The sequence below is a fragment of the Oryzias latipes genome, chromosome 7 (assembly GCF_053564925.1).
Source record: "Oryzias latipes strain Hd-rR chromosome 7, Olatipes_Hd-rR_3.1".
In the NCBI taxonomy this organism is placed as follows: Eukaryota; Metazoa; Chordata; class Actinopteri; order Beloniformes; family Adrianichthyidae; genus Oryzias; species Oryzias latipes.
In genome coordinates this window covers 25912931-25924075 of record NC_136243.1, presented here as the reverse complement: position 1 = coordinate 25924075, position 11145 = coordinate 25912931, and the positions used below count along the sequence as shown (strand labels likewise).

Genomic DNA, 11145 nt, shown 5'->3' with positions numbered 1-11145 from the left:
GTTCTAGGAAATGACAGGAGTCTTTATTTTTGCTAAAAACAGGGTCATCATTATTAAAAGACCACTAGGAAAGCTTTGAAAATAGATTAAAAAAATGATTGGAGTGGGACTTTAAAGTGTACAGAGCTAATCATTTGTACAGGTAATTTATAATTTTGCATTAATCACTTGAAATTTTTCTAAAAACATTTTACAGCTAAATTTTGAGCTCTTCTTCTTTGTTTTGTTATCAGATTGTGTCAAAAACTGCAGTCAAAGTTGATCAGTTTATCAAAAAATCAAATATTTTCCATTTAGATTATATAAGTTTATATAAGGGTTCTTCCTGTTACATTTCAAGCAGTTAATCCAATTTTAATTGATTACTCAACAATCATTATATCCTCCTGAACACAAACAATGCAAATGTGTCCTCCGTAGAGGACATCTCTAAACCTGAATAACTTCCAACCACTGCACAGTACTGAATTAACTCCATTTGGTGTCTACAAATGACATTTGGAGCCCTTCAATGATACCACATGGGAAGGGTCGGGGGCTCCGGAAATTGTAGCTTTCATGGATTGGAATTTTTTTCGACTGGATTTGTTTTCTCTGGTAGTCAAGACAATATTTAATAGTTTCAATGTGTCATGTGTGTAATGTGTGTATAAAGGCAAATATGTCTACTTATGATTAGGAGCAATATTAAGGTCAAGAAGATGACATCCTTCTTCATTTATTTTTTTAATTAATATCTTATTTGGTATATATTTGTATTTTTATTATTTGTTTTTCAGTATTGCGAATTTGCTCAAAATAAGCCAATAAATCTGTTGCCCACATTTTTGATTCCAAATTTGTTTTATCCTTGTGTGTGAGATTTGAAAATTTGTTCTAATTGTGAATTTGTGATGAACTTTTACAGCATTTGAGTAAAGAATCTAAATCTCACCATTTCTGGAGATAAACAGGCAGTGACTCGGTTTAAACGGAAAGCGCAGGATTTGGGGCTGAGGTGGATTTTCCTGCCGATAAACAAAAGACACAAACTCCCAAGTGGAGTTCCCGAAAACAAAAGATGCATGAAAAACAGATGATTAAAAGGATGGGAAGAAGAAAAGAAGAGCTCAGGTCATAAACCAAAGCAGAACACCTCATTTGTCCCACACAGCTCTGTCATTGGGAAAGCATGCGAGCCGGCTGCTGGAGCAGAGGCACTGGCATTCCTCCACTTGAAAAGAATAACCCTGCATAGTTTAAGGCACGTGCACTAAATTTCCAATCCGAACCGAAGAGTTCATCAGCTGCATTTGCTTCGACTGAGAACTATACATCTGGACTCATGTAAAACAACTGCTGCACTTCACGGCAGACGACCAACAAGTGTTTTGCTAAATCTATATTTCAAATGATTTAGGGGCTGTGACTAAGTTCCACCTCTGAAGTGCCCTTCAAGAGGCTGATTTTTTTTATGACAAACAGATGTTTTTGGGGCAAGAAGTGACCATAAGAACAGAGTTTAACATTTCAGTCCATGCAGAAAAGGAAGGGGAATAGTTTTTCTCTTAAATTGAGTTGCAAAGGTTAAATTGAGCTGTAAGGCTCCACACCTGGTATTTGAAGAACGTGCTAAACGCGGGTTCTTGAACGTGCCTTTAGTCCATGGTGTTCACACTGGACAAGCAGGGAGGGGCTACTTTTTTTTGTATTGTAAGCGCTTTTAGCGACTGCAAAAGCGCAGATAAATCTAATCCATTATTATTATTATTATTTTTCTACTGCTTACTAGCTCATGTCTGCCACCTACAGTTGAGAGAGGCTTGGTGCAAAATGTTGAATTGGTGCAAATCTCGTCAATCTTTCTCCAGGCTTTTTCTTTCCCAGCTCCGTTCCCATAAACAAAACATTTGGTGCCATAATTCCAGCCGGAGACAAACCGCTACTATTATTCTCTTCTGTATGACTCCTTTGTCAACATGGCACTTCCAGGAATTAAAAGGATTGCTATACATGCATCACTAGTAAATCTGAGTACCTGATTGGTCAAAGTTCAACCTGGTTTAACATTCAAGACCCGTTTTTTTACATGGAGCCCAAAAAGGGTCGTATAAACTTCTGTATCTACACGTGACGTTGAGAGTTTGGACGCCTGAAACATGTTTGTACACATTTACATAGACTTTTCACTGGAAGTGGCGTGAACGAATGGAGAGGAACCTTCAGGATCGTTTGTTCTTGTTGTGCAGCAGCTTCATCCCTTCATCTCCACTTTTAGTTTATCTTTAAAAAAGAAATGATTGATCTAACCTCTGCGTGAAAAGTGGAGACCCCTTCCACTGATATAAATATTTAAATGGCTGAAAGGCAGGGATGACACCTGTTTTAAATAAACGGCACAAATGCATATTTAAGACAGGCTCATTTGCATCTCAGATGTGTTTAATTACCCTTAATCACATGCATCAAATTCCTACAGCTGTGCTCCATCTATTGAGTGCAGGTTTTGCATAACTACATGTTGCATGTGAACGGGATTTTATGTCTTGGTCAGGTGATGAAAGTAAAATCTAAAACGTGGAGTGCACAGGGTTTGCGCTGAATTTCAGACAGCAGCAGATTTGCTTTCATGTCAGAACAGCTTATTTTCAGCTTGCAGCACGGAGGGGCCTCTCCGCCGCCGAGCATCATGCTCTGCAGCTGGCAGGCCCGGTGGAGCGGGAAAAAAAGACAGGAGGATGGAGGAGAGGAGGCTCTGTGCTCAGGACCTGCTGCAGCAGACAAAATAACAGCACAAGACATATTGCAATGCAGACAGAGGGAGCAGATTTTTTTCTTCCTAAAGACCATGAGTCCCTGTGCGCCCGCCTGAGGGGTACACAGTATTATGAGAAGGATTTGAACAGACACGAGTCACAGTCACTGTGGAGGAGGATGAGGAGGAGGAGGGGATGAATTATTCAACCAGCCAGCTCAGCTCCTGCTCTTTGGTCTTGTTGTTTTTACAGAGGGGTAATGCAAACAACAGCAGCACCTCCTCACACCGCTGTCACACAAGATCTGCAGGAAAGCTGCCTGCGAGGAGCCCGTAGTTCTCCCCAAGAACAGGGCATGGTTTCAGAGAGCGGCAGCGGAATAATGGTTCCCCCTCAAAATGACAGCCATGGCTGCGACTGCGACGCTGCGTCGAAGATTGCAGGTCTATCACTCCCCACACGCAGGAGGACATGACAGCCCTGCCCTGCTGATAGCAAGGCTTTCAGCTCCAGGAGGCGTTTCTCGTGGCTTAGCAGCTTTGATGTTTTTAAAAGTGAAGCCTCACAATATTCAGCTCTGAGCTTTATCACCCGCAGCTGAAGTGATCGCAAACCTTTGTGCTTGAGGAAATAAAATAAATAACAAAAAAACAAGATTTTACAAATTCTGGGAGAAAAAAAAATATTCTAGTTTTTTAGATGAAAGGTTTGTTTGCAGCAGTTCCAGAAATAAAAATTAAAAAAAAGGGAAAAAATATAAAAATGAGGAAACAACGAGCAACTTAGAATTTTACCACTAAATTTGGAATTTTTAGTTTTATTATATATGTTTAAAAGAAAGTGTATAAAAGACAGGCACATCTCTTGTGGTGTAACTTAGTCGTTTATTTTAATTCCACAAATTTTTCAAAAAAATTACAAAATACTCAAATGGAGAGAACACAGGACTCACAATTTTTCCTTATTATTTCTACTTTTTGTTTACATTGTGTCATCCCATGGCGACTACTCATATATACAATAAGCTTCAAGATACCAGTATATATATAAATCTTAGCAGTCAGAATTTACATTCTGCTATTGCCGCTCTGAAACAAGAAGCTAATCCATTGACAACACTTAACATCAAAGGACACAAAAAAGAGTGGATAAAAGGCAGGGGAACGGTCAGGAAATGAGGCAAAAAAGATGGAGAATTCGTCGTGGTAAGATGGCGAGACGCTTTTTTTTCATAGGCTTTACAGGGAGCAAGAGTCTGAAGTTTGCAGGCGTTCATGTAAAAATATAGAGCTCCGAGGGGAAATATGGTTACTTTTTCATGTAAGTTAAGTGGATAAAACAGATGAAAATCCTCAAAATAAGCCACAAGTCCTCGATGGACAAACAGTCTTTGAGTGTGGAACCAAACTCCTGTCAGTGGGGGAAAAAAGGACAAAAAGCGCAGAATTGAGCGCCGCAGCGTGACGAGTCAAGACTACATGTAACAGTTGGTGACACACGAGCATGCCACTCCGAAGCCCCAGAGCCCATGTGGAACCATGACGAATGAGAACACAGATAAATACACAAACACAGAAGATCAGCCCCCCCCTCTAGTGTCACAGTGAACATTGTTACAGTCCAGCTGAAGATCCACGCTGTCAGATTTGAGCTCTGCAACGAATACCGGTGACTGGACCAAGATGGCGTTAAAAAGCATCTGTGGGGGGGTCAATGTTTGGATAAAAAGTATTGACTGGCGATGTGTTCAGGTAAGACCCGCTGAAATCAAAGCTAAAAATGACTTCAAATAAAAAACTTAAATGTAAGAGTAAAAAACAAAACCAAACAAACAGAAGAGGTTCTGTTTCTTTTGTTGACTCAAACACTGAATCAAAGGATGAACCGGTTAAGTAGAGCTCAGCGGCGCTCCTTCAGTGCAAAGTTTTCCTTTCAGCCTCGGCACGCCGGTGACACGCCGGAGAGCCTCGACTCCTCTCTGCTTCTCCGCTCCAAAAGTGTATGGTTCTGTACACCTGGCGAGCGGCTGAGGGGGCGGGGACAGGCTTTGCCTGACATACAGTACGTGTGTGGGGGACTAAATCTAACACAGTGATGTCACAAGTGAACTGCAACTCTCAGAAACTGCTTTTATAATGCCACGGTGCCCCCCACCCTCTTTTACTAAAGAGGGATAATGCTTCAAAACAAATATACTGGAGGCTGAAACAACTTAGTTTGGAGTCCACACCGAGCAATAATAATTACAATAATTATATGTTTATATATACTATTTACAGACTCAAAAACGCCATGCTGTAGCTTCTCTTAAAATTATGAAAACCCTCCAACAATGTAATAAAATAAATGTTGAATTTAAGATAGCACTTGTTATTTTGATGGTCTGACTGGTCTTTTCATACGGTTTGTTTTTCTTTGTGATGAGCACATTGTCTTGTTCTAGCACCTACAAAAAAATGTCAGGGAAGCTTCGTCATGCAGGAGTCTTGAGGACGTCTGGTCACTATCGACTAAATACAATGTCTGGGAAAATAAAAGCTTTAAAAAAGTCTTTGACAGGGAACAGAAACCAACAAAATAAACAAATAAAAAAATGGAGCATTTCTAATTCAGTCCGGTTGTTTCTGTTCTTCAAACTGAGTTTGGTCAGAAGTCCTGGAGAACCTCTGGAACACCGATCCGTAACAACTTCCTCTGTCCTGCACTGCAGCTGCTGGTTACAGCTGCTTGTCACTTTCCTTCTTCAGACGGCTGCAACAGAAAGAGGAGCGGGGTTACACGAGCAGCCGTTGTGCTCCTGTCTGCTCCTAGCTCCACGTCTTACCTGTAGTAGTCCTCCTGGCCGGGCAGAGGTCCTCCATGCATGTGGTGGCCATGCAGCCACTGCTGCTCCATCGCCAGCCTCTGCAGCTCTGCTGACTGTGCATGCATGGCCTGCAGCTGGTGGGCCGCTGACATGGGGGGTGGAATTCCTCCTGGTAGGTCCCGTGGGTATGGAGCACCTATGGGACACATGAAGCCTTACTCGGAAGGGTCAGACAAAGCCAACAAAGCAGTAGAATATCTGTATTGGGGGGTTTGACAGCAGCTTACCGAAGACTGGGTGGCGCAGCATCTCGTGTTCGTGCGGTGGCTGACCCAGGAGAGGGTTTGGGATGCTGCCGGGCGGGTAGGGGAAGCGAGCCAGGTGGGGTCCGGCGCCCAGGGGATCCACTGCCAGGGGGTGGGACCCCGAGCCTGGAGGACACACAAGACATTCACCACCACCTTCTGGGTGTCAGAGTCTTAGGGTCAGGGTACACTCATCTTTACAGTTTCATGCAATGTTACTCCTCTCATGGTCCAGTGCAACACTCGACTTTATGGCTTTTTATAGACTTCTGATTGGTTTGAGAAAAATTTACTGGAGACCAAGTCGCTTTTTGTTCAGTCTCCTTTAAATGATCAACGATTTAAAATTGTTCAGACTCAAAAAAAGAAAAAGAAAAAACGAAATTTAGATTTTTATGTTCATTTTGTTCTTTTTTGACTGGAATGAGAGGAGTAATGTAATTCACAGACATACAGTTCATTTTATATAACAATAATGGCTTTTTTTAAATAAAAGCTGCACAACAATATAATTTAATAATAAAACAAAAAGAGCTTAAAGACCCACTCAGATCGTCTTTTGATTGATTTTCTAAGGATTCCCAGTGGAATTATTAATTATATCGTTTTTAGACTCACCCTGGAATTGTGAGCAGGACTTTTGGCACAGAGACCACCCCCACTTCCCATCATCTCTTTGTTTACCCCCCCCACTTGCCCCTCACAACCCCAACCTCACATTTCCAGTGCAACAAAAATGGGGAGCAATTCTGGAGCTATGCCGTCGTACAGTTTGATCCAGATGCCAGCCCAGACGATGAAAACAAAGACGCACATGGATCTAATCGCCTACGAGTGGATGCATCAGAATGGAACGGAGCAGGGATTCAGTCACAGAAAACGCCATTTTCATCAGAGTGGGTGTTTAAACCTCTGGTTTCATTCCTGTACTACAAAGTACTTTACTTAAGAAACAATCAAATATTTACACAATAAACATTTGTGTTAAAACTATATTAGCTTAATGGAAAAAAACTAAAGACAAATGCAACATCCAGCAGACTGTAAAGTTCAAAAATCTCCTGGTGAACATTTCAGTTAGCTGAACTGCGCTCACGAGGATGAAAAAAAAAGCAGCATCTCATATCAAATCGTCAGATTTCAGAGTTTGAATAGGAGCAGGGCTTTCGCTTACCTTGGTGAAGCGGGTCTTGCTGGTGGAGGTGCAGATGGGAGTGAATGTGCGAGTGCTGGTGGTGATGTGGCGTGACGTTGAACATCTGCAGACGAGCAATGGGGTCGTTGGCCACGGTGGCCATCCTCTCGGCGTGGAGTCTCTCCGCAGCCACCCGCTCGGGGTAGCTCATTTCTGGCCGCAGCTGGGGCCCCACGAGGGCTAGCCGCTCACGCTCTAGGTGGTTCAGGCTTGGGTGGTAAGAGGCGAAAGGGTGAGGGCTGGGCATGGGGGGCAGAGTGATGGCGCCATGCCTGACAAAGTGCTCCATGGGATTTGTGGAGGGGTGGAGTGTTTCCATCTCTGGAGGCTTGACTTCAAAACCAGGCTTCATCCTTTCCCTGAGCTCCCGCTCACGGATCTCCCTTTCACGCATCTCCCGCTCTCGCAGCTCGCGCTCCCTCATGGCGGGGTCGGCGTTGTACAGGCCCGGCATGTGGTAGGCCAGCAGCGGGTCAGCGGGGTTGAGCGACACAAAGAAGGGGTGGTTTCTATTGCTCGGCGACATAACGTGGGGCCTGGCGTACTCGCTGAGTGTGCGTAAGGCAGGGGTGTCGGGGCCAATGTATGGAGGCACAGCTGCAATTGTAGTTGGGGGGCCATCGAAGGGGGGTCGCATGTGGGCGGGGCCAGCCATTTGAGGTTCCCCCATTCTGCTTTCATGAGATGAGCTGGAGGCTTTCTGTGGAGGTCAGATGCATAAAGCTGAAGACCACAAAAAGCTCAGACGAGGAAGAAAGTGTGAGGAGGAAGAACTCACCGCGGCACGCTCCACTTCCTTCTCCCGCTCCCGCTCTCTTTCCCGCTCCTTTTCCCTCTCCCTTTCTCGCTCCTTCTCCTCCCTAGCCTTCTGCTCTGCTTCCCTCTTGGCTTTCTCCAGCGCCTCTTCCCGCTTCTTGGCCAGTTTGGACGAAGCAAGTGGAGTGAAGTAAAAGTCTGTTCTAGCGCAGGAGTTGTAACCCCGGTCCAGGTGCTTGTAGAACCTGAAGTAAACCAGAGTTTGATTAAAACCAGTAAAAGAAAAACAAACAAAAAAACTAAACAGCAAAAGGCCACAAATGACTTTTTATGTACAGACAGGAAGTCTTAAGTTGCATTCATACGAACAGGGACATCCAGTTTCAAAGTTAAATCAATGTACAGAAGCAATCAAAGACTTACAACACGATTTGAGAAATGCATCATCAACATGGGGGAGAATCTGATCATTATACTCTTCAACTTTGTAATATCTGCCTTTTTTTCCCATGGAGACAAAAATAAAAAGACTTTCTCTCCTTGGACTAATGTTGGAAAGCAAGTTGTCAAACTGGGTTACAGAGAGACGCAAGTAGAGCTAAAAGTGGTACTTAGGATTCTGAGAATGTCCCAATACTGGTCTGAGCTCCCAGGAGCTCCACATTCCCAAGTGTCTGTTCTGCTGACAATATTAGGCATTTTTACACTTTTTTCAATTCTTCAATGTGAACGTATATGACTGAAAAAAGCCAAACACAGCTGCAGAATAACCAGTCGTACCGTGCGGATTGGCTGGCGTGGCTGGGCGTGTTGACCACTGTAGGCTCGGGGGAGGGGCTTCTCTGTGGGGGCGGTGGACTCTCGGGTTCCTCTGGTTCATCCAGAGGCTCCTCCTTGATGTTGACAGGTGGGATTGATGGGCCGGGACCAGCACACGGGACTGAGGCAGGGAGAGGCATGGAGATGGAAGAGGAAGAAGAGGGAGGCTGGAGGCTTGGCATAGAGTTTGATGAGGATGGAGGAGGGCCGGTTGGAGGTAGAACTGTACTGAAAGGATGAGAGGAGAAGGGTGGCTGCGTGGGACCGGCTGTGGGGTGTGAGACTGTGTGCGGTAAAGGAGGAGCAGCAGGAGGCTGGTGGTTGGCTGACGGTGGAAGGCTCTGCGACTGGGTGAGAACTGGAGGCTGGGCTGGGGGAGGCTGAAGCTGCTGCCCCTGAGGCATGAGCTGCAGAGGGGGAGGGTGTGCTGACGGAGGATGATGGTTGGATAAGGAGCTGAGGGGCTTGAGAGCAGGAGGTGGAGGAAGGTTTGAAGGCATGGGAAGGAAAGGAGGCGCTGGCAGGTGGGGCGGATGTTTGTGAGACTGTGGGGTGGGCATCTGAGGGATGGGTGTGGTTGGAGGGGGCTTGATGTGAGGTACAGACATGGTTGCAGGAGGCAGGGGCTGCTCCCGTGGAGGCTGGCCTCCACTTTGAGAAGATGACTGGCTTTGAGAAGGAGGCGAGTGAGGCCTCTGCTGTGACTGGCTGGAGACTGGGGGAGGTGGAACCTGAGAGGGGGCCACAGGGAATCCCTGAGGGGTCATGGAGTGAGGGTGAGGCAAATGTGGGGGGACAGGCTGCAATGGATGTGGCACTGGAGGGAGGGGCCCATGATGTGGGCTGGGTAAAGACTGAGGTGGGACTGTGGGGCCTGAAGGTGGAGCCTGAGTCAGAGGTGAATGAGGAGAAGGCAGCCTTTGAGGGTGAAGCGATGCTCCAGACTGGATGAGAGACATGGGGCCAGCCTGTGCCAGAGACTGAGGAGGTAGTGAGGCTGAAGCAGCTGCAGTGGGGACCTGTGGAGGCAGCAGCGGGTTTGAGGTTGGAGGTGGAGGGGGCGCTGCAGAGGCAGTGGAGGTGCCTGGTTGACATTGGATGACAGGGGGATGCTGGCTCTGCAGTAGCTGCTGTTGCTGAGCAGAGGAATCCGAGTCGCTCTCGTTGTCACGGGGACTGGGGATGCTGGGGGAGGAGCTCCGGTTGTCCTGGTCAATGTCTTTGGGATCACTACTGAGCTCCTCGTTGATGCTGCGCCCGTCAGAGCTCTCTCCCTCCCCCTCCCCCTCGCATTCTGAGGGAGAGTCTGGCCGACTCAGCTCCTACGGGACGGAGCAGAAGAGGAGTCAGCAAGAGCAACATTTCTCTGATTTATTTATTTCTTACATGCCATACGCCTCATTTTTTACATTCAGACACTACATCAAGAAAAAATACAGTCAAAAAAAATTTTGGTTTGATTTCAATTAAACCCATCCTCTTACATCTGAATGAGACACCACAAATAGAATTTCTATGATCATTTTTGCTGACGTTTTTCCAAAACCACCACATTTGTTAGTCATGCTTGTTTGAAACTTTGGTGCAGTGGGCGCTTTCTGAAAGGTTTTGGGTCTCATGCCGTCTCTGGTTTCACAGTCAGTATTCCAGACACCCGTGTTATTTTAAGCAGCAGTAACAAAAGCACTAACACAAGAGTAAATGTTGAGTTTGGTAGTATTTATTGAGATTTTTTCCAAATTTTCCAATTTAGCCTAAGGAGGACTTCAGTTAGTATTTAACTGAAGTAGTATTTTTCAGTTAGTTATTACTTTCTACACTACATGTACATGGAATACCTAATAAAATAAACCTCTAGTGCACTACTTTTTGCTAAGTAACTATTTGGGATTTGTTTGACAAATATTCTGCCCCTTTTTGCTAAATACGTTGTTGTACAGCGTTCCCTCATTTATCATGGGGGTTACGTTGTAAAAATAACCCACAATGAGTGAATTTGATGATGTAGGATTATAGGTATGAAAAATCTCACTGCTCACATTTTACACTTTCCCCTCTTGTTTAAATAGTCAAAGTTCAAAAAATAAAATCAGTATTGTGGAATGAAAACAAAGATCTGCCAGCAAGGAAGGTTCATGTAAATGTGGCAAATTGAATGCATTCTGTACAGAAGACGCGGCACGAAGGACACTTTTTGACAAGTTCAGCAGCTAATCAGGATGGGGTGCGCAGTAAAAAAAACCCCAAAAGAGCCAAATTGCAATGAAAAAGAAAATAAAGCAGCAAAGCAGAGAGACCACTATAAGCAAGGGACCACTGTATGTGAGATTTGTTTGACAAATGTCCTGCACCTTTTTGCAAAATACTTTGTTGTACTTCTACAGAGGTTTTAACTGTCATCTGACAAAAGAAGGATAAGGAGAAAATAAAGAAAACATTGTTTTTTTATTTTGAACTTACAATATTTTACAGTGATAGTATTGAAGTACCTATATCATGCTTTTCTTAAGCCTTTCACAGTAACCTATA

At 44.7% G+C, this 11145-nt stretch overlaps 1 protein-coding gene across 13 annotated transcripts in view; it reads right to left on the bottom strand.

Annotated features, from left to right (window-relative positions):
• Nucleotides 1-3599: 3599 nt before the first annotated feature.
• Nucleotides 3600-11145, bottom strand: part of rerea (arginine-glutamic acid dipeptide (RE) repeats a) — a 145841-nt gene continuing 138295 nt past the window's right edge. For 5 of the 13 annotated variants that reach the window (XM_023956535.2, XM_023956538.2, XM_023956537.2 and 2 more), the window contains 6 exons: nt 8578-9938; nt 7820-8042; nt 7021-7741; nt 5829-6002; nt 5560-5755; nt 3600-5486 (listed from right to left, as the gene is read on the bottom strand). In XM_023956535.2, the coding sequence (XP_023812303.1) occupies nt 5453-5486; nt 5560-5755; nt 5829-6002; nt 7021-7741; nt 7820-8042; nt 8578-9938 (2709 nt within the window). In that variant the 3' untranslated portion in view covers nt 3600-5452. The remainder of the gene's footprint in view (nt 5487-5559; nt 5756-5828; nt 6003-7020; nt 7742-7819; nt 8043-8577; nt 9939-11145) is intronic. The other 8 variants (XM_023956541.2, XM_078950718.1, XM_078950720.1 and 5 more) reach the window with 3 other exon arrangements.